A 20,973-nucleotide genomic window follows, 5' to 3' on the forward strand; every position below is an offset into this window, starting at 1 on the left:
GTCAAAAAAAAATGAGTATGACAAAATATACAAAAATATACAAAAAAATATACAAACTTTGCAAATACAAAGTTATTTGCAAACAGGATGATAGAAACTAAATTGAAACTTTTAATGACATTTTAGCCTTTTTTAACAGCACATGGAAACTGCGCATGGAGTTTCTGGAAGTTCTGTCTACCTTTACTCATCAGTCTACGTCTACATTTCTGGAGAACGGATGATGCTGCATTTGGCTTGAGTGCTCTGGCATCTCATAGCACATTATGTTTGTGGGTCTACATTTCCATTCGCTCTGCAAAGCATAACTGGTGTTATCTTTCCCTGCCCCCTCCCCCCCGTCTTCCTCTCCTCCCGTATTTAATTTCTGTTCATCCTCCAGGGCCCAAGTGAGTGGAGCCATTAGCGCATAAATGCAGCCCTGCTAATGGCAGGCCAGTTTCCATCATGCCCACTTCATGTCGCTGCCCTGTGGGAAATGATCAGTCTTTTAGCTGCTCAATATTTAGTAGTAGTGGTTGACAGCATATGTTCCATTCATGCTGTTGAACAAAAGATTCTGAATGGTGAACTCTGGGAAATTGAGTTTAAACAATCTTGCTGGAATGGACAGATGATGTTTTCCAGTTTTCCTGTTTGTTCAAGAAACATAGCCTAATACTGTACTCTACGGCACCATGCAAAAGTCTTGAGTCACCCATCATTTCTTTATATTTTGATAGATAAATGGGAAATAAATGCAAAAATGTATCAACACATACACACATGGAAATGCATGATAAAATCCAGAAACAACGTTTGTACAAATCTAGGGAGTATGACCCCCTTTATTCTTCTACACAGCCTGAACTCTTTTAGCAAAGCCTTCTTCTCATTTCTTTAATTAGTCTCCAGTAAAAGTTCTCTAGGCTTATTGTAGGACTTTCAACCCTAATCTTTGAATGTTGGCTGCCTTTCTGTTGTTGTTATTCCTGCTTCAGTAATGTTGATGTCTGGGTTTTAGCTCCTCAGATGGGGCTTCAGTGATCAGCTGAAGGGTCAGATGCGTATTTAGGATCTGACCTATCTCCCAGGTCCTGTGTCAGGTCTTCGCTGAATTTATTTTTCACATTTCATGCACATGACTTTTAGCTGTTCATCTTCTCTACATAGTCATTTTTTAGGCCTACTACTTCTTTTGTCCAACAGTTGTCCCGTTTCCTCAAATTTTTTAAGCACACACTGCACACCAAGCATGCCGAGGTTAACTGCAAATAACCTTTGATTTACTAGCCAATGGTCCAATTTGACTGCATTTTGGAATGAATAATGTTGCTATGTAAATAGCTGACCAGTTACTAGCCTTTTACCAATCTACATACACATCACTATTATCCTTTTCTTTTAAAACTTGTGAACCATGCAAGTGCGAAACAATGTCACAAACGCAGACCTTTAATGATTCATTACACACAGTTTTATTTTCATTAAAGGGATCCAAGGCCTTCACAAAAGGGTTGACTCTTGGTAGCTATACAGTACTAACACAACACACAACAACAAAAACAACACAAAGGACTTATGTGAACGAGTGAAAACACAAATAAATAAGGGCCGAAAGACATTTCGTATGAGATGCATCAATAAAACCAATAGTCAGAGGAAAGTGAGCAGAGGTTCAAACTCTGCAGATTACAGCAACAGCTTTTTGTACAATACTTGATTTCGTTTCTGATAGGAGCTGATTGTCTGTAGCAGCTTGTTTTGGTCATGCACATTTGTTAAAGCCATTGCTGTTGTATTGACAGTGTTGCATTAACTTCACAGTTATTCACCTCTACTTCCAGCTTTGATTGTCTCTTGAGTGTTTGCACTATGTTTTTGTACTGATTGTCATAGGCTAATAAAAATTTATGATGTGGTGTATCGTGTATATATCACTGCAAACTTTGTTATGGAATTGCTTCTGATTTCTTGATTGATTGAATAAAAAGATTACATCCACAGCATATAGAATAGAGACAAAATGTAGCTGATTTACAGTTTGCCCCCCAAAAATCTGCTAATGCCATTTTTATTATTGTGTAGACTGATGTTATGATCAGCCAGTACTGACATCAGCATTACTAATCAAACTTGTGCTTTGAGAGTGAATGAGCCTACAGCATGCTACATTCTTCCCTCCAATAACATCCGACAATATTTCACACTTATCTTCATCATACACAGATGTCTGTACAAAAATATGTGGTCTCAGTGTAATGTTGCTGGCAGGATAGGCAGGATTTACACTTGTTATGGTATGTTTTGTTTTTTTGTTTTTTTTGTTTTTAGTTTCAGTACAAGTGATTGCTGTAAGCAAGTCTAAAATCTTCACAGTAGCCTCACACAGCTTATGCTTAGCAAACAAGCTAGCTATCACAATATCTTTGAGCTGCTCAAGTAACAAGAAACTGTGGTTACACTTCACAATACACCTGACATACGCTGGCATTAAGGATTGATCTTAAAGCTGAAGGGTAGAAGTAAAGTCAGGTATAATTTAAAACTCAAAGCAATCTCCTGCACCCTTTTTTGATAAACGACCCGAGTGCTTGTGGTGGATAGTTGACCTCTGGAAGGATGGTTTCGCTGGAGGTTAAAAGCAAGTTTTGCTGTTAAATCAATAGAGTCCTCTCGCGAATATTGTAGGGTCATCACCTTACAACATAAAACCCCTTGAGATGGTTTCTGCTGTCAACTGGCACTATTTAATTAAACTGAACAGAATAAACAACATTTTTGCAACATAATTCTAAAATGTAAACACTTTTTTTTTCAGAAATGTGTATTGAGCTTTAGGAAGACCAGTCTTTTCCTCTTTGTTCTTTTTAGTGCTTTGGCTTGGATCATATATACTTATAAAAGAAAAAGCCAGACTGTGTAATGGAATTTTGGAAGGTTTCAAAGCTAAGTCTTAAATATCAAATGCTACATTAAACCCTGATTTAATCCTGACTTTAATCCTAAACACACCTCAGACTGATCCTATACCTAACCCTGACCTCAGCGCTATGTACACATACTATCCAAAAGTGCAACCTGATAATACTAAGATAACACCAGTACAGCCGGAGTACTGTTAAGTGCAACCAAAGCTGCTCTTGGCTGAATTTGTAAACATTTAATGCATTTTTGGGGTCTGCAACCCCTTCGAGGCCCCTCTATAGCTCAGCCCTGTGCTTGCTTATATTCTTTTCTTCGCACTCGTTTTTATTTTACATGCCCTTTTTTTCCTTCTTCTTCTCTCGTCGTGCTGATTGGCAACGATTGTCTGTTGTTCACTGTAATCTGGCCCAGTACTGACCCAGGCTCTGACTCATGCTCTGCGGCTCAGTTCCTGGGACCTGGACTGGCACTGACACCCCAGGCGATATGAGCCCTGAATAGAGGAGAAAAACAGTCAGAAGCGTAAAGAGTCAGACAGAAATCACAGATAGAAATAAAGCAAATAACAAAGTGATGCTAATAAACGCTCACCCGTGTTGGAGTTGGCCGAGGGTGGAGACTGCAGATGAGGGGAGGAGTACGCTGATGAGTCAAAGCTGCGTGGTGCAGAAGGAGATGGAGGTAACATGCAGGAGTAGGAGGAGGCCGACTGGGGAGGAATTGACTGAGAGCGGACACAGGAGTGGAGGAGAGAAAAGATGTTGGTACGCATTACATACAAGTCTACTTTTAAGAGCAGAATCATTGCTGTCTACTAGACCATGTAGCACTAAAACAGTTACAGCAACATGGTTTGGGTTTAACCACACGGAGGTGCTAGAGGCTTGTGGTATGGTCGGAGTGTGGTTCAGCGCGGCGGCAACAGCAGCGTCACACTTTTGTTTAATACTGCAGATGCAAAAAGAGTCAAGGTTTTCTTTCAAATCTTTTTAAAGATTTAAATGTTGTGATGAATATATTTTCAGAAATCAGACCGGGCAGACATTTCTAATGCATTATTGTTGAGGCTCTGGCACACATGAATTACAATCCACTGGAAAACCAGAGAGCTGCGCATCCCACATCCCTCAAAGTGGGGATTAGCTGCAGGCTTCTGACAAAGAATGTGAAAGCAAACTGCATTGTTAAAAAACCATTTCATATTCTATAAAAAAAACCTTTTGTTCAAAGGCTTTTATACAATATAGCAAACCTTCCAGCTTTCAGAACAATGCCAAAGTCTGCCAAGGCCTTCAACCTGACACACCCTTTGCCTTTTTCACAGGAGAAATGTTCAATGCAAAATGAATTTGGAGTTCAGTGGTTGAAAAATATGATTAATAAAGTTTGACTGATAAGGGGGAGCCATAAGTTGTCAGAAAAACAAGTGTACATCTCCATTTTCTTGTATTGGGTGCTTTGCTTGAAGCCACATCTATAAGAACCTTATTAAGAACTGACTGGATCTATTTGACTGTAAAAATATCCAAATTATGGCATTATGTCAGTCAAAATTTGAGAGAAGCAAAAAACGACCCTAATGTAATTCATATTCATTCACACGATGTCATAATCGTTCATCAGTTTTAAAAAAAATCAATCAATTTAAAGGTCTTTCAAACCATACGTCTCTAATATTAAAGAATACTGCTGTGACCACGTTTTATTATCAGCTGCAGAATCATTTATTAACTTTGATTAATATGAATTTCAGAGGCTAGAAGTGATAATAAACAGGTTCTGATCTGTTATGATGAATTTGATGTAGTTTGGAAGGTGCTGATGATAAATGATGAATGATGAATGATGAATTTCCAACCTGGACTCCAGATGAGAAAACTGACAGGGAGCTGTAGCTCGGCAGGGACGACTCAGCCTGACTCAACATGGACCCTGGAGAGAGAGAGAGGAAGAGAGCGAGACACACAGGGTGCACGCACAGTGAGCATGTGCGCACAAATTTACGCACAAGCATCTCGCAGTGGAAACGTTTTAATATAGATGCGCTCTAATGGAGAACCTCTAATGGTTTGCCAGCCTGCAAATGTCAAGCAGAGGGAGCTCTGAGGCTGGTAATTATAAACTACTAAAATATTCCTGTCACCAAATACATAAATTATTGAGAGAATAGGTAAAGTCTTGCTTTCAGGCTCCTCGTGTGCTGTATGAGTTAAGTCAACAAACACACCTGAACTGCTGCTGTGCTGCTGATGATAGACAGACGTGTTGAAGGAAGTGCTCAGGGGGGCTTGGCTCTGTGAGCAAGAAGTCACACCGCCTGACCTCCGCTGATTGCGCAGCTTCTCCTCTCTCCTCCACTTGGCTCTTCGGTTTGAAAACCACACCTGCCAATCAAAGAGTCCCGTTGCACCCGTTTGTCTTGTTGTTAACAGCTACATTGGTCTATATATTTGGATTCTGTTACAGGTTAGGCCTAGCAAATAAATGGGACTGTAGAGGAGGACTGAGAGCTTCCTCACCTGTATCCTGGCCTCAGGTAAATCAATCTTGTTCGCTAATCTCTCCCTTGCAAAAACATCTGGGTAATGCGTCCTTTCAAACTCTGCGGAAGATATAAAGCATCATCAAACACACAAAGTGAGTCCTAAGCCTGGCATGCTCTTCACCTATTTTGGAACCATCATATCATTTAGTTTGAATTAGAATTAAGCATAAATTGACTTTTATAGAGTCATTTTAGCAGAAATCAATCAACTACATATTGTGTAATTACTGCTTAATATCAGCATTACTAATTATCCTTCTTTGGAACATATAAATCTAGGATGCTGAGCTGTATCCTTACAACCATTTTTGAAATATTTATCTGTTGCACTTTGTATAAAATATTTATGATTATGGAACACGCAGAAAGTTCATATGAAAGGATTCAAGTTGAGAAGCTGTCTAAGCACTTTATTTCACAGAAGGCTGAGTAAAAGTAAACTGAAGAAAAATCCTTGCAGGTTATTGTTTTTCTTAATTAGTATTGGAAAACTGCATTGTTTGTCACTTATTTGCATATATAGTGACTTACTACAAGGTGTCTAACAAATGGTGTGGCTTGAAACCAGACACTTCGTATTAGTGAGAGTTTCACTTTTAGAGCATCAAAGGAGTTCATTTCTAGGTGACAAACTGCTGACATTTTTGTTGTTGACAAGTCGAAACGCGAATGTGCCTCACCCTGTAAGCGGCAGTCTGATTCATCCTGATGAACTCTGAAGTTTCAGATCTAGTTGTACAGATGTCTTTATAGTCTGAACTGTTTCCGTTCAAATATTTTAGTAAAATGTCAAGAGAAAAACCGAAACCCGAAAAGTCAGTAAATGATCTGAAAAAGCAGCAGATAATTAAGTTTCATTTTAAATATTGAATTAGTTGAGATTATAATGTCTGCAAATAATAAAAAAAATAACTTGTCCACTCTTAATAAATAAATACTTAATAAATACTTATTTAGCAAAAATAATGATACATTTGCAAATTGTTATAATTGGCTTGGTTATAATTGGCGTCCGTGTCAACACATGATTGTTATTGTGCCTTGGCTGTGCAGTGAGGTCAGTGTACCTCATTAATGTCATTTGCACAGAGTGACCACAGTGATACATTTCCACTCGGCTGCACAGTGGACATTGCGTCCTTATTTAGCTCAAGGGCCCTTTGCAGCCATATCCAGTCAAGGGTGGCTTTCTGATCCCTCTCAGAGGGTATCGGGGCTACGAGGGCCAGATCTCGCTGCATAATACAAACGCGGCAAACACGCATTATCAAACCTCTGCTTTACATGTCTCTGGAGGCTATTCTGGACCAGATCGGGAATATTTGTGGAGTGAGGATTGTGGATAATTTGCATCTGGTAATGTTTATTCTCATCTGCAGGCTCTGATAAAGATGATGTCCTGCCAAAATATACACGGGATGATTTTTGATTTCTCATTTGCGTCCCCCACTCCCCACAGCCATTTAAGAAACTCCTGCAAACAAGGTGTAACAAATATAATCCAATAGAAAAGGTGTTGTCAGGGGGGAAAAAAAGCAGCAAGACAAGCTGTGTCATGACACGCTCTGGTCTGGCTCGCACCAGTGGAGAGCAGCGATTGGCTGCGAGGAGAGTGCTGTGCGTGCTTGCATGGCCTGACCTTTCTCCAGAGCCTCGATCTGCTCCTGCGTAAAGCTGGTCCTGTTCCTCTGCAGCTTCCTCTTGAGCTGCAGCCTCAGCTGAGACTCCTCGCCCTCATCCCGCTCCACGGGGACTCCTCCTCCTACCCTGCCCGCTCCACCCCCCCCTGCCTCGGCTCCCATGCTGCCCTCCGTGTCCAGCAGACATCCCTCAGACACTGGCAGCAATGAAGGTGACAAAAGAGATGTGTGTTACATGGGTGTGTGTCTCATATTTTAAGGCTGGTGATGTAGCCACGAAACGACTTTGAAAGTGGTTTAAAATCAAAGACATATTCCTTGTGATCTGTGAGGGCTGTGTCATGATCTAGTGAGACAGAAAATGTCCTCTCACCTGTGCTGTGTTGCGTCTGGATGGCGGTGGGATCATGGTACCAGTTGTTAGGCCCACTCCAGTTAGAGCCGCTCTGTAGGTTCAGCATGGTTAACTTCTCATACATAATATGAGTGTCCAAACCACCATGAAGAGAAATAAAAGAGTCCCGTCCTACGTGCGTGTTTGACCCTGTTTACTGGCACCTTGGCTCCTCTCTCCCTTCTTCAATCCTCCAAATCGTACCTCCTAAGGTGGGGTGGGGAGGCAAGGTTTAGGGGTAGGGGCAAAGAGGAGAAGAAGAGGAAGAAGAAGAAGAAGAAGGAGGGGTTCATATCGCATGAATTCACACATGGTTGGCATTGTAGTGAATTAGCCTCATGATGACAGGCAGAAATGGAGTTAGTTACATGCTCGCTGTCGTAACGAGTGTGTGTTATACATTGCTAGGCTAGTATACCAGAGGGAGATGAAGTACATTAGAAACCACTCTGAAAGGCAGTACATTTGTGGTGTTACTTGCTTTCAGCTCCCTTTTCCCCCCCAGTAAACCAAAACATGTTCGCAAGTCTGTGCAGCCAAAAAACTGCAATCACATACTGTACAGCGGCTTTGCGAGCAAGATCAGCCATAAAGCATCCAAAGCAAACTCATGGTTAATGGTCACTGTGAAAGATAAAGTGCAAAAGTATTTCATTTATCAGCATTATCAGCTTAAATAAATATTTACCCAGCTCAGAGTTAAAACAAAAGAAAGACAAAAAAAACCCTGCTCTCTTTTCCTGTTGGTTTATGTTTGGGGTGGGAAGATTTCCCCATTGGAGAGTTATACAAGAAGGGTAAAGGTATGTCAGTATGGAGCCACATCTTACAAACTACAGCCGTAATAAAATGTCAAAGGTCAAATGTGATTCCGTTAGATCACGGTGCACAGGGATGACAATTTAAATATAAAGTCCAGAAATCTTTTAAATAAATATCAGTGGTGACGATGCTGACCCCATAGCCCGCGATAAACCGGCAATTAAAGAAGCAACCAAACGAAACACACAGCACAATTTCTTCAAACTTACCAAGCGTCCAGATGAAATGATGAGGGGGTCCTGTGTGTGTTACTTGCCTCCTCCGTGGACCTCTATTCCCCTGGTCCCCCAACGTCCCTTGTTCTCCAGCTTTGTTGACAATACCGTGTGTGTGTAGATGTGCGTGTGTGTGTGGAAAGAGGAGAGTAGGAGAGAGATGGAGAGAGTTAGACAGGGTGAGAGCAAGTGAAAGAGTGAAAGGGGGGGCTCTGGAGAGAAATGCGTCTGCGGGCACTCTTGTCCTCCGAGCGATGGGGAGAGAGAGAGAAAGAGAGAGAGAAAGAGAGAGAGAGAGAGAGAGAGAGCCACCGAGGGGTGACAAAGTGAGTCAACATCAGTGTCAAGTTTGAACTTAATGCCAGCAAGAGGAGGAGGGGAGGCCGAGAGACTAGAGCATAAAGCACAGATAATGGAACGATAGTGGCTGATGAATAGATGATGGAATTCAATTTTAGCCATAAATTACACATAAATATTAAGTACAACCAGCTGTCAAGTGTCTAGCAATCAGACATAATTAAACTTGCTGTCCTAACTAGCGGGGCCTAATTTGTACTGATTCTTGTTTATAGATGTTTAAATGATTTGATTGACAAAACTTTGATAAAGCTTTGACATATCTATATGTACCTGCTGTCCTGCTGCTACTGCAGAGTCTTGTAGGCATGAGAAGATTCAGTGACTACAAGATAATTGGGAATCATGATGATTGTTAGGAAATATGACTTTACATCATCGTGAAAATGATGTGAATTAATGTTTGCAATGAAATTACTTAGGGACAGGTGTTGGGGCCATTAGGCTTAATAATACATACTTTAATACAGAGTCATCAATTTGAACTACTGAAAATATGTCAAGCATGTTACTTAATTTAAAAAAACATAAATACAACAAGTAATCAAGAAAAATGTTTCTGTCTATATTGTGTAATATGAAGGTTAACATTACATTTTATTTTCTTCCAGCTTGTCTAAGAAGCTGGATTGAGGAAGGATGAGCAATCATTTTACTACAAATCTCATTAGATACAAAAATATTCTTTATGACCAGATATTATTAAGGAAAAAAGTTCATTTGCAACCTATAAATACGCTATTTTAGCTATTATTATTAAGCTCATTATTATTTATTTATTCACTGATATTTAAACCTTTGCGATAAATGTACATTTGTTTTTCTGAAAATCTGAATTAAAACAACGGATGGTCTGTTTTAAATGATCTGTATATTCATTTGTCATTTTATCATTTTGTAAAACTATGAAATTTTCTTTTTAAGACAAAAATGTCATAGTTTTATGATAATGTATTTTTAGAACATAAACATGTCACGCTATAAAGCAAGTTAACAAAACCATTCACTCATTTATTCAGTTAATTATCTTTTACTTTGGCCTACAGCGGCGACTCGCCTGTATTATCATTTGTAGGATTTTCAAAGAAAGAAAATATTTAGGAAACATGTTTACATAACTTTCTTTAGTTTTCATTTTTAGTTATAATTTCATAAGACATAGATTTTACAATTCAGGATCCCTTCGTGTATTAGGTTTAAATATTCTCATTTCTCATCTCAAATGATGACTCAGGTATCAAATAATTTCTGGTTTGTTTTACCTGCCTGTGATCTAAATGACTAACTGAGTCCAGCTCTACAGTCAAAAGCTTTCAAAAGCAGCTATTTGATATCACACAACCAGAGTTTTTAAATCTTTACACTGGTGTTTCGGGCCTGTTTAGATGCTGCAGATGGCCAGGTGGTTTGAATTCCAGCTTTTGTGAGAACACCCAGGTATTGTTCCCTGACCACAGAGGTATTGTTCCTCTGCTACAACACGCAGAGCTTACAGCTATGGGACAATGAACAAAGGCAGCGTGTGGCCCCACAGCGGGTTAAAGGAGCACCATACTGAAACCCTTGGCGATAGACACACAAGGTCTGAGTTTAGGTGTAAGTAATGACGCAGGTATGACGGTACACGGTAGAGTCGAAGCCCGAGAACAGAGAAGAACCAGGGTTTAAATATATCTCTTTGCAACGGAAGAAAGGAGAAGAGAGCGATGAAAGATGGGAGCAGAGAGGCAGAGGAGAGAGATGGAGAGAGTGAAGAAGAAGTATGTGACTTTGGGGTGGGTGTAGGGGCTTGGGGATGGGGAGGGTGCCAGCTTGTTTTATTTCCGGTTGACAAGACTTTGCGCTCCCTTTCTCTCTGTCGCTCCCTCTCTCTTTCATACTCTGCTATTCTTTCGCCGCTGCCCCCATTGCTTCATCCAAGCCCCCCTCCCTGCACCTCCCTCTTTCTCTGTTACTTTCCTCCAAGACGTGCCTCGGAGAAAAGAAAAAGACTTGACAAGTTCAAAGGTAAAAAAAACAAGGAAGAACAGTGGTGGAAGAAACATTTAGACACTTTAATTAAGAAAAAAAATATTGAATACTTCTTAAAAGAAACCCTCACCCTGACAGGAAAAACAGCATGACGTACTTTAAGCACGGATATTAGTTTTTATAATACAGAATAGATAAATTTCACAACTACTCATACATAATGCATATTATGTGATTAGATTGTTTTAAAAAAAGCTTTTTACAGTTGATTCAAATGAGACTTTATCTATTTCATGCTATTTCATAAATCTATTTAACACTTCATTTTTTGACTCCATTTATTTATTCATACTATTTGTATTTTATCTATTTGTACATATTAACCGGCATCTGTGTGTGGACAGCAGAGAAAGAATTTCATTGTACAGAGAAATGTTTTCCTTTGCACACATGACAATAAGCACTTTGAACCTTTAGTTGGTTTAAGCTACTTTATGTGCTGTTAAGAAGTTAAATCAGTGCATGGTTAAGCTTTACAGAACAAGTATGTTTATCACGTTTCATGTAAAATAATAATTTTCAGAGGAAGTCATTTTACTGTAATAAGAGAACAAGGGGAACCAAACTGTAGAGCTTATGCAAAAAAAACAAAATCGAAAAAGAAGTTCCTAAAAATGTAGTAACAAAAAATACTAATAGTGAATACAGAAATCAGGGGATAAGTGAAAGAGTGTTGAGTAACAAAAACTGCTCAGCTGATTTAAAACTGGACCCAAAAATATAGCATTAACACATTACACACACACACATTTTGCCCCACCCTCTTGTCTTTTTTTTTTTTAGCCTGTTAACCTTTTGTTTTTTTCCTGTATTCTGAAATCATTGTTGCATCTTATTGTGTTCCAGTTGTTGGAATGTGGCTTAACCTATGTGATCCCTATGTGTCGACTGGAGTAATGTGTGTGTGTGTGTGTGTGTGAGTCTCTGTGCGTGTGTGTGACGGCGTGTGCTTCACTGCAAAGATTCATGTAGCTCCAGGACATGCATTTTTTTAGTGCATCTTGTTAGTTCATTCCTGTCACCTCTCTCTCCTGCTCTCTCTCTCCCTCTCTCTCTCGCCATCCCTTGCTTTTTCAGCGCTGAAGGGGGGATGGGGAAGGGGAGGTGGACTGGGCCGGGAGGGGAGGGAAGGGGTGGGGGCAGTGGAGGTGGAGGCAGTCACCATGGTTACAATGCCACGACAAATATTCATCAAGTTGTTAAAATAAAAACAAACGGGAGTGCATTATAATTGCTCTTACTGACTGGATCCAATAATGCGTTCATATATTATGAGTGAGAGGAGCAGAGAGGAATCGCTCGTGCTCCAAAAAAAAAAAAAGGAAAGACAGAAAAAAGAGCCTGTTAGTGGTAAAAAGGGGATATCGGGTGTCCTGGAGGCAAACACAAGTGAGGCACACACTCACACGCACTCATTTCAACTATTTTCTTTTTGTGTGTGTAACTTCATTTCCCCATTACCTGCGTATGGAATTCCCTATGAGTACTTTCGTGAGTCTCCCCTCTCTTTTCTCTTTGTCCCTCCATCTCTCGCTCTTCCTCTACTGTTGTGTAGCCTCGGGCGATACTGTGATGTGTCCTCCCTCTGTCCCTCCCTCCCTCTCCCTCTCTCTCTGTCCCTGTCACCTTCAATTGCTCTGTGAAACTAGACACACTGCCTGGGGCAGGGAGGGAGGGAGGGAGAGACACAGGCAGGGAAGAGAGGAAAAAGAGAAAGGCAAAAAAGAGAGAAAGACAGACAGCTTTATAGACAGACGGAAGGAATAAACATTTGGTGTCATGTAAAGAAAAATAGGATTACCACAGACCACATGTGTGGCCAACATGTAAAAACAAAATCAGCTGAGGTGATGTTTACAAGTTTGACAATAAGATGTAATCCTCTAATAATGTTATGGGGTAAACAACAGAAAGACTATTTGTCGAATTTAGTGCATGCTTGACCCTGGTTGTGTGTCCCTTGCACACCTGTTAAGCAGATATGGACTATGATTCTTTTGATCTACAAACACATAATAAAAGCATGAGGGCAATATAGGTGTAGCTGAATCACACAGGGGCTCTTTAGAATGTGTGCAATATTGTCAGTTTTATAAAACGAGTCAATAAAATTTTTTATGGTTAACTTTGCTAACAGTCGCATGGAGTGTTTATAGGCATAACAATACTGGGTTCAAATGAAAGGCTTATTCATTCCTACGCGCAATGTTAATGCAGAGGCAGATTAGACCACTGCCCAACGCAACTTTTATACCACTGCTGCCCTAAATTAATAGTACCGGTCATTAACAAAATATTTTTTCTACTTTTTTCTAATGGAAAAAGAGCACCAGTGTCTACAGGCTCTTTAAATAAAATTATATTTTTAGTGCTAAACTATGATTATTGTTGTTAGCCATGAATTTTCAAATTTACAAATTTGAATGAGTATAGACAGATGCCTAATAAATAACAATATAATTTATAGTTTTAAACTAGATTTTGACAGATTTCTTCAATATTTGTGTTTTTATGTTTTATTGAAAAGTGGTCTAATAACGTTTTAGCATGTGCCTCAATGGTGATGTTCGGAGTTCTTGAAAAGTTTTGAGGTGTTAATATGAAACTGTAAATTTATATGAATAAAAAGAATATTATATTATAACGTTAAAATGAGATTAAACCGGTTATTTTCTCTAAACAGTGCACAATCAACTCATACTAATGCAGCTGGATATATAGCAAGAACATTAAAGCACAGCTCACATGACATTAACTCAAATAAAACAGTTACCAAGTAGTGGAGTAGTCTTGCTCCTCTTTACCAGTAAATACAGAAGTGAAACAAAAGTGCATTCAAATCAAAAACAGGCTTTCATCAACAGGCAAAATGTAAACACAAACTAAAATTTATTGGTATGCAAAGAACACCTTTACGGTGGCCCCTAGAGACAAAGCACGTACAAACTCCAAAACACTTGCAAACTCCAAAACACTTGCAAATTCCAAAACGCATGCAAACTCCAAAACACTTGCAAACTCCAAAACACTTGCAAACTCCAAAACGCATGCAAACTCCAAAACACTTGCAAACTCCAAAACACTTGCAAACTCCAAAACACATGCAAACTCCAAAACACATGCAAACCCCAAAGCACGTGCAAATTCCAAAACACAACGGAAGTGCTCCAGGACGCTAGGGGCAGTGTTGAGCTCGATTTGCAAAATAAACGGCAAGTTTGTCTGTATGGGACGGTCTAGTCTCTGTCGCGCTTCCCAGGTTGCCTAGCAACCATGATACTAACCGCTGGAAACGTGTCATACAACTTTGTTTGACAGAAATGAAGGAAAACATATTTTGTTCATTTGTTTGTTTGTTTCTACAAGAGCTTTGTGTGATTTGATAAGTATCTGAGGTTGAGACCACAGGACAGTAAAACATGATTTTTGGGCTTCATTTCTGTACTGAACAGTCATTTAAGATTAGTTAGTAAATAACAATTAGCTAATGTTGTTCATGAGACTAAAGTCATATCACTTTGGTAATGTAAATATAATATGGCCAATATTATAGTTATTATATTAATCATTATTAGCTATTACAGCAGTAAACATGAACTCTGTGTCAAATACTGAGCCTCAGTACAGATTCAAGTTGCAGTTATTTATAGGTCTTATCACCTTAAATCTTCCCTCAAAGACAAGTATCTTTGACAGTGCATATATAGGTGTATCATATATAAGAGAGAAATGTTGTTCCTTCAGTATGTTGGCATTACTAAATTTGGCTCATTGCTTACATACGTGTGTAAAAAGAAATTATATGAGCTGTGATAACTGTTTCTGATAAAATGAAGAGTAGACTGATATATTGAATATTCCTTTATTGGGTGAGATATCAGACCATGTCATAACTGCTTTAAGTCATACAGAATAGATATCAGAGCCTTAAACAGGCTGACTTCTGCTCAATGGGTCAAACTGGGCAGAAAGTATCCAAACACATAACATCATTATAGAATATGATGTAACACTATAGATCAACTTACCTCAGAATATATAAAGCATATAAACAATTACAGCAATATGATGCAACAAACACAGCAGTACTACTAATCCAAAATACTCAAAGCTTCATAGAACTGAAACAAACATTTACTTTTAGGTCCATTCAGCTGCTGATACATACTTTAGGTTTCTGAATATTAAACTTGTTTCTTCCTTTCATAGTGTGTAACTTGAAGGCCCTGAGTACTTTCTCCCACACTGCAAACACTGGGATGATCAAATTATTTGAACATTACCTAATAAGACTGATTCAGGACAGACAATTAGTTATTCTAAACTTTCCTAGCAGTCCTTCACAAACAGGGAACAGTCTGTCTATTCTCTCCATCTGTCAGCTGCTGCTGGCTCTTCCTCCTCCTCTTCCTCACACACTGCTGAGTCCTGGTGGATCATCAGGGGTGCAAAGCCTCACAGATGATATGCAGCAGTGAGTCCCTCAGTCTGTCCTCACTCTGGACACTTGCAGTTGTCACACATGGAAATCAAATGCGTGATAAGCTGCAGGATTCAAACACAAGTGTAACTTATAAATACACGTTCATACTTTTATTACACAATCAGAGAGAAAAAAAAAGAGAGAGAGTGCAGGACAGACAGACAGGTGACAGTCTCAGGTGTATACACTGCTACAAAACAGCACAAAAGAAGGAGGACTGTGTTATTACGAAACAAGAAGAGTTCCCAGATGGTACAGTGGACACATGTGTGACTCCTGTGATTAAAGCATCTTTCTTTCAGCTTAACGAGTGAACCGTCAGCTCGTTCAAACACACGTTAAACTCCATTTGGCTCGACACCACCGAACAGAGGCAGCAATATAACATAGCTAACATTAACAGTGCAGTGAATCTTGCTTGTGCCGTGATATTCAGGACTGCAAACCGAGCAGCATCACTGACTTTCAGCCTGTTGTGTTTGTGGATATATGACTGACTTTAATTATCCATAAAATCATCACATTCTCTGTAAGATTAAAGTCAACTATTGAACGGCGTATAATTTGGAGTAAAGGCTTTAAAACCAAGTTAGTACAAACATCGCTAATGTCACATAACTTTCCCGACATGTGGCCAACAGTAATGTTTTAATGTTCTTCATTATAAAAAACATTTGCGCATAAATAAGTGACATAATATTCAGTACTTACTTCTGAAAGTTTACTCTTCGGCGGCTCCGCTTCAGCCGTTTTTTTCGGCAAAATTATCCACACCACAGCCGCGCTATGAAATCTGGGATATGTTGGGCCATGAAGGCTACAGCGACCCATCTTTAAAATTCAGGGAAATTAAGGACGCATTTGAGGGCCGCATTTCGAGCAGCCTTTGAATTGGGACAGCCTTCGTCGTGTCGCTGTGACGTAATCGGCCTTAAAATGCGGCCTTTAAGGCTGCAGACCCCAAATCCGGTCATTGGTACATCCTGGCTTGTGTAGTTACTAGGTAACAAAAGCTCAACACTGCCCCTAGCGTCCTGGAGCACTTCCGTTGTGTTTTGGAGTTTGCAAGTGTTTTGGAGTTTGCAAGTGTTTTGGAGTTTGCAAGTGTTTTGGAGTTTGCAAGTGTTTTGGAGTTTGTACGTGCTTTGTCTCTAGGGGCCACCGTACACCTTTAATAAGCGGAAGAAAAAAACCCTGATACCTGTAACTAAATGAGGGGAGGACAATCTGATTGGTTGGGTTTTCCATTCGGTAAACGTTATTGGTTCCGGCGAATTCAGGGGAGGGAGCAAGACTTTCGGTTGGCTGTAGGTGAGCACACAGGTAAACAGACGATTAGGCGCAAAGCAAATGCTCGGAATCTCGCCGATACTGGTAAAACCTGAAACCTATGGTTGTTTTTTTCGACGCCGCAGGGAGGGCGACTTAGATGATTAGAGATGTAATTTTTTTAAAGACTTAACTGCACAGCTGGAGACTCTGATTAATGATAGAGGACGCTGGGACATATTTACAGTGTTTTATAATTGAGAGATAACCGCCTCGGTAGTAGTTGAACTACATTTGTGATAGAAAACATCGAATCATGTTAGTGATACCGAGATTTCCTGCTGTGTTCTGGTTCATAACAGGTGAGTGGGTTCCCGTTTGCTTCCCTCGCCATTTTTTTTCTTCCCCACCTGAAAAATATCTGCTGTTTGTTCTTGGCTGAGGAAGTCTGTCATTTTCTTTCTTCTTCTTCTTTTTTTAAGTAGCATTAATTTAAAAAAAAATAATAATAAGTAAATAAAGTCCAGCTACCGTGGTGTACCTTCTTTCCCTCCTCTAGGTATTTTGGCTTCTAACGCCCAAGAATGTGGACGACCACCATTAATGCAGGACAGGATTGTGGGCGGGCTGAATTCGTTAGAAGGCGAGTGGCCGTGGCAGGTGGATGTACAGGTGAGGCCTTGGGAACTTTAGTAGATTTTCATGTATTAAATTGTAAAGTGTAGATTTGAATTACTCTGCTCACTAAATCCTCATTGGTTACAGAAACACCCTGATGGTCATATCTGTGGAGGGTCTCTGATCACGGAAAACTGGGTTCTATCTGCAGCACATTGTTTCCCCAAGTAAGAACACTTTCCTCTTAGAAATGGGCCTGTTTCTTCTTCTTCTTCTTCTTCTTCTTCTTCTTTTTTTGGAAGTCTTTCTTGTGTCCTCTCATTTGTTGAAAAAGAATGACATTAAAAACAGATTATGCTTGATTTGTTGTTGTTGTTGTTTTTCACCCACATGTAGCATTCTTGCATACAAAAATCATCTTATAAACAAAAATTGTGAAGCCTAAATCCAGAACTGCTACTTTTTAAAGTTTCTGTTTTCACCAGTCCTCATTTCAGGGAACACCTGCTTGTAAAGTAAATGTTTAGCCTTTAATTCATCGTCTCTCTGTCTTTTTTTCCCCCCCAGTCCATCTGATGTTAGTTCTTACACCCTCTATGTTGGTCGCTACCAGCAGAATAACGTCAATCCATACGAGTCCTCACATAAAGTGAAACAGATCGTGGTGCCATCTGGTTATACTGACCCTTACAGTGGAAAGGATGTGGCGCTGGTGGAACTGGCCAGCCCTGTTACCTGGTCAGATTATGTCAGTCCTGTATGCTTACCCACCTCTGACACCCTGTTCCCAAGTGGCATGATGTGCACTGTCACTGGCTGGGGGAACATCAGGGATAATGGTAAGGCTTTCTAAATTCATGACTTTATTCATTGCATGCATACATATGACTTTTGGACAGCATGTTTATCACCAGATACCTATTATTTTAGAAATGTATAACATTTCATCCCTATGGCCTTAGTGCATCGTGCATACACTTGCTCATCTTTGTGATCGAGGCTTTATATTTATACTGGACACAAACACTCGCCATACTTTTTGTTCTTCATCCTCTGTCCTCGTATTCCCCTCAGTCCCTCTGCCAGGAGTCGGGACTCTGCAGAAAGTGCAGGTGCCAATCATCTCCCAGAGTTCATGTCAGGAGATGTACCAAACAAAGCCGACGGAGCAGTTGGACATCTTGTATGACATGATCTGTGCTGGATACCAGGAGGGCGGCAAGGACTCCTGCCAGGTACTGTTGGATCAGCTGTTTGTGCTGTGTTTACATTAACAAAACAAGAAGTGGCATTAAAAATATTTTGGATTACCTCCTTTTTCTTTTTTTTCCTGTAGTCACCTAATCTCTGATTTGAGCAATCTTCTGTTTAAGCACTACTGAATTAATCTTTTGGATCCCCCTCCCCCCCTCTCTCTCTCTTCTCAGGGTGATTCAGGAGGACCTCTTGTTTGTCAGATGGTAAACGGGTCCTGGGTTCAGGCTGGGGTGGTGAGTTTTGGAACTGGCTGTGCTAACGCAAACAAGCCAGGTGTGTATACCAGGCTAACCAGCTACTCAGATTTCATTAGAAGCACAATACCAGAGATTCAACTCTATGGCCATGCTAATCAAAACAAGTGTGCAGGGGCTCTTGTTGTGTTGCTCAGCTGTGTGATCGCTCTAGTGATGGTACTTCAGAAATAAGACTGAAAGATGTAAAGCAATCGGAATTCGCAAAACTGATTGTAACGAGTATAGGTGGTTCAGATTATTCACAATCACAATATTTTACTTTGTATCTGACATGCAAATGACAAACTGATTTCTTCTATATGCTGAGCTGTCAGCATTGATTCAGAGTATTCAAAGTAGTTTTGAAAAGGTTGTATTTTAAATCAAGTGAGTAAACATTATCTTTTGTATTTGAAATAAATTGTGGATTTGATACCTGAAGCCAACTTGGTGCTCTCTTCATCTTTGTGTTTGCATCAGTTTATACAGTCACTGGCTAAGGTTGGGCGACATGTAAAAATTTTCCAACTGACAATTCAATTCAATTCAATTCAATTTTATTTATATAGCGCCAAATCACAACAAATGTCGCCTCAAGGCGCTTCATAGATACAGAGAAAAGCCCAACAATCATATGACCCCCTATGAGCAAGCACTTTGGCGACAGTGGGAAGGAAAAACTCCCTTTTAACAGGAAGAAACCTCCGGCAGAACCAGGCTCAGGGAGGGGCGGCCATTTGCTGCGACCGGTTGGGGTGAGAGAAGGAAGACAGGATAAAAGACATGCTGTGGAAGAGAGACAGAGATTAATAACAGATATGATTCAATACAGAGAGGTCTATTAACACATAGTGAGTGAGAAAGGTGACTGGAAAGGAAAAACTCAATGCATCATGGGAATTCCCCGGCAGCCTACATCTATTGCAGCATAACTAAGGGAGGATTCAGGGTCACCTGGTCCAGCCCTAACTATATGCTTTAGCAAAAAGGAAAGTTTTAAGCCTAATCTTAAAAGTAGAGATAGTGTCTGTCTCCCGAATCCAAACTGGAAGCTGGTTCCACAGAAGAGGGGCCTGAAAACTGAAGGCTCTCCCTCCCATTCTACTTTTAAATACTCTAGGAACAACAAGTAGGCCTGCAGAGTGGGAGCGAAGTGCTCTAATAGGGTAATATGGTACTACAAGGTCATTAAGATAAGATGGGGCCTGATTATTTAAGACCTTGTAAGTGAGGAGCAGGATTTTGAATTCAATTCTGGATTTAACAGGAAGCCAATGAAGGGAAGCCAAAACAGGAGAAATATGCTCTCTCTTTCTAGTCCCTGTCAGTACTCTTGCTGCAGCATTTTGGATTAACTGAAGGCTTTTCAGTGAGTTTTTTGGACATCCTGATAATAATGAATTGCAGTAGTCCAGCCTGGAAGTAATAAATGCATGAACTAGTTTTTCAGCGTCACTCTGAGACAGGATATTTCTAATTTTAGAGATGTTGCGCAAATGGAAGAACGCAGTCTTACATATTTGTTTAATAAGTGCGTTGAAGGACATATCCTGGTCAAAAATGACTCCAAGGTTCCTCACAGTGTTACTGGAGGCCAAGGTAATGCCATCCAGAGTAAGAATCTGGTTAGATACCATATTTCTAAGCTTTTCAGCGCCGAGTACAATGACCTCAGTTTTATCTGAGTTAAGAAGCAGAAAGTTAGTGGCCATCCAAGTCTTTATGTCTTTAAGACATTCCTGCAGTTTAACTAATTGGTGTGTGTTATCTGGCTTCATGGACAGATAGAGCTGGGTGTCATCTGCATAGCAGTGAAAATGTATGCTATGTCTTCTAATGATGCTGCCTAGGGGAAGCATGTATAATGTAAACAGAATTGGTCCTAGCACTGAACCCTGTGGAACTCCATAATTAACCTCAGTGTGTGAAGAGGACTCTCCATTTACATGCACAAATTGGAGTCTATTAGATAGATATGATACAAACCACTGCAGTGCAGTACCTGTAATACCTACAGCATGTTCTAATCGCTCTAATAGGATATTATGGTCAACAGTATCGAATGCTGCACTAAGGTCAAGAAGGACAAGCACAGAGATGAGTCCACTGTCAGAGGCCATAAGAAGATCATTTGTAACCTTCACTAAAGCTGTTTCTGTGCTGTGATGAACTCTGAAACCTGACTGAAACTCTTCA

General features: G+C 40.0%; 2 protein-coding genes across 2 annotated transcripts; one reads left to right on the forward strand and one right to left on the reverse strand.

Moving 5' to 3' along the window:
• Positions 1-1,433: 1,433 nt before the first annotated feature.
• pax10 (paired box 10) lies at positions 1,434-8,729 on the reverse strand. The gene is made up of 8 exons (XM_035914313.2): positions 8,518-8,729; positions 7,466-7,693; positions 7,092-7,289; positions 5,427-5,509; positions 5,135-5,291; positions 4,766-4,839; positions 3,499-3,631; positions 1,434-3,400 (listed from the first exon to the last, which is right to left on the reverse strand). The coding sequence occupies exons 2-8, from the start codon at positions 7,569-7,571 to the stop codon at positions 3,300-3,302; spliced, it is 852 nt and encodes a 283-aa protein (XP_035770206.1). The 5' UTR covers positions 7,572-7,693; positions 8,518-8,729; the 3' UTR covers positions 1,434-3,299.
• A 7,979-nt stretch (positions 8,730-16,708) lies between these two features.
• Positions 16,709-19,164, forward strand: zgc:92313 (serine protease 27). The gene is made up of 6 exons (XM_006805725.3): positions 16,709-17,028; positions 17,226-17,338; positions 17,432-17,511; positions 17,852-18,123; positions 18,359-18,519; positions 18,712-19,164. The coding sequence occupies exons 1-6, from the start codon at positions 16,983-16,985 to the stop codon at positions 18,967-18,969; spliced, it is 930 nt and encodes a 309-aa protein (XP_006805788.1). The 5' UTR covers positions 16,709-16,982; the 3' UTR covers positions 18,970-19,164.
• Positions 19,165-20,973: the final 1,809 nt, after the last annotated feature.

The sequence above is a fragment of the Neolamprologus brichardi genome, chromosome 8 (genome assembly GCF_056152115.1).
Source record: "Neolamprologus brichardi isolate AB-2024 chromosome 8, ASM5615211v1, whole genome shotgun sequence".
Lineage (NCBI taxonomy): Eukaryota > Metazoa > Chordata > Actinopteri > Cichliformes > Cichlidae > Neolamprologus > Neolamprologus brichardi.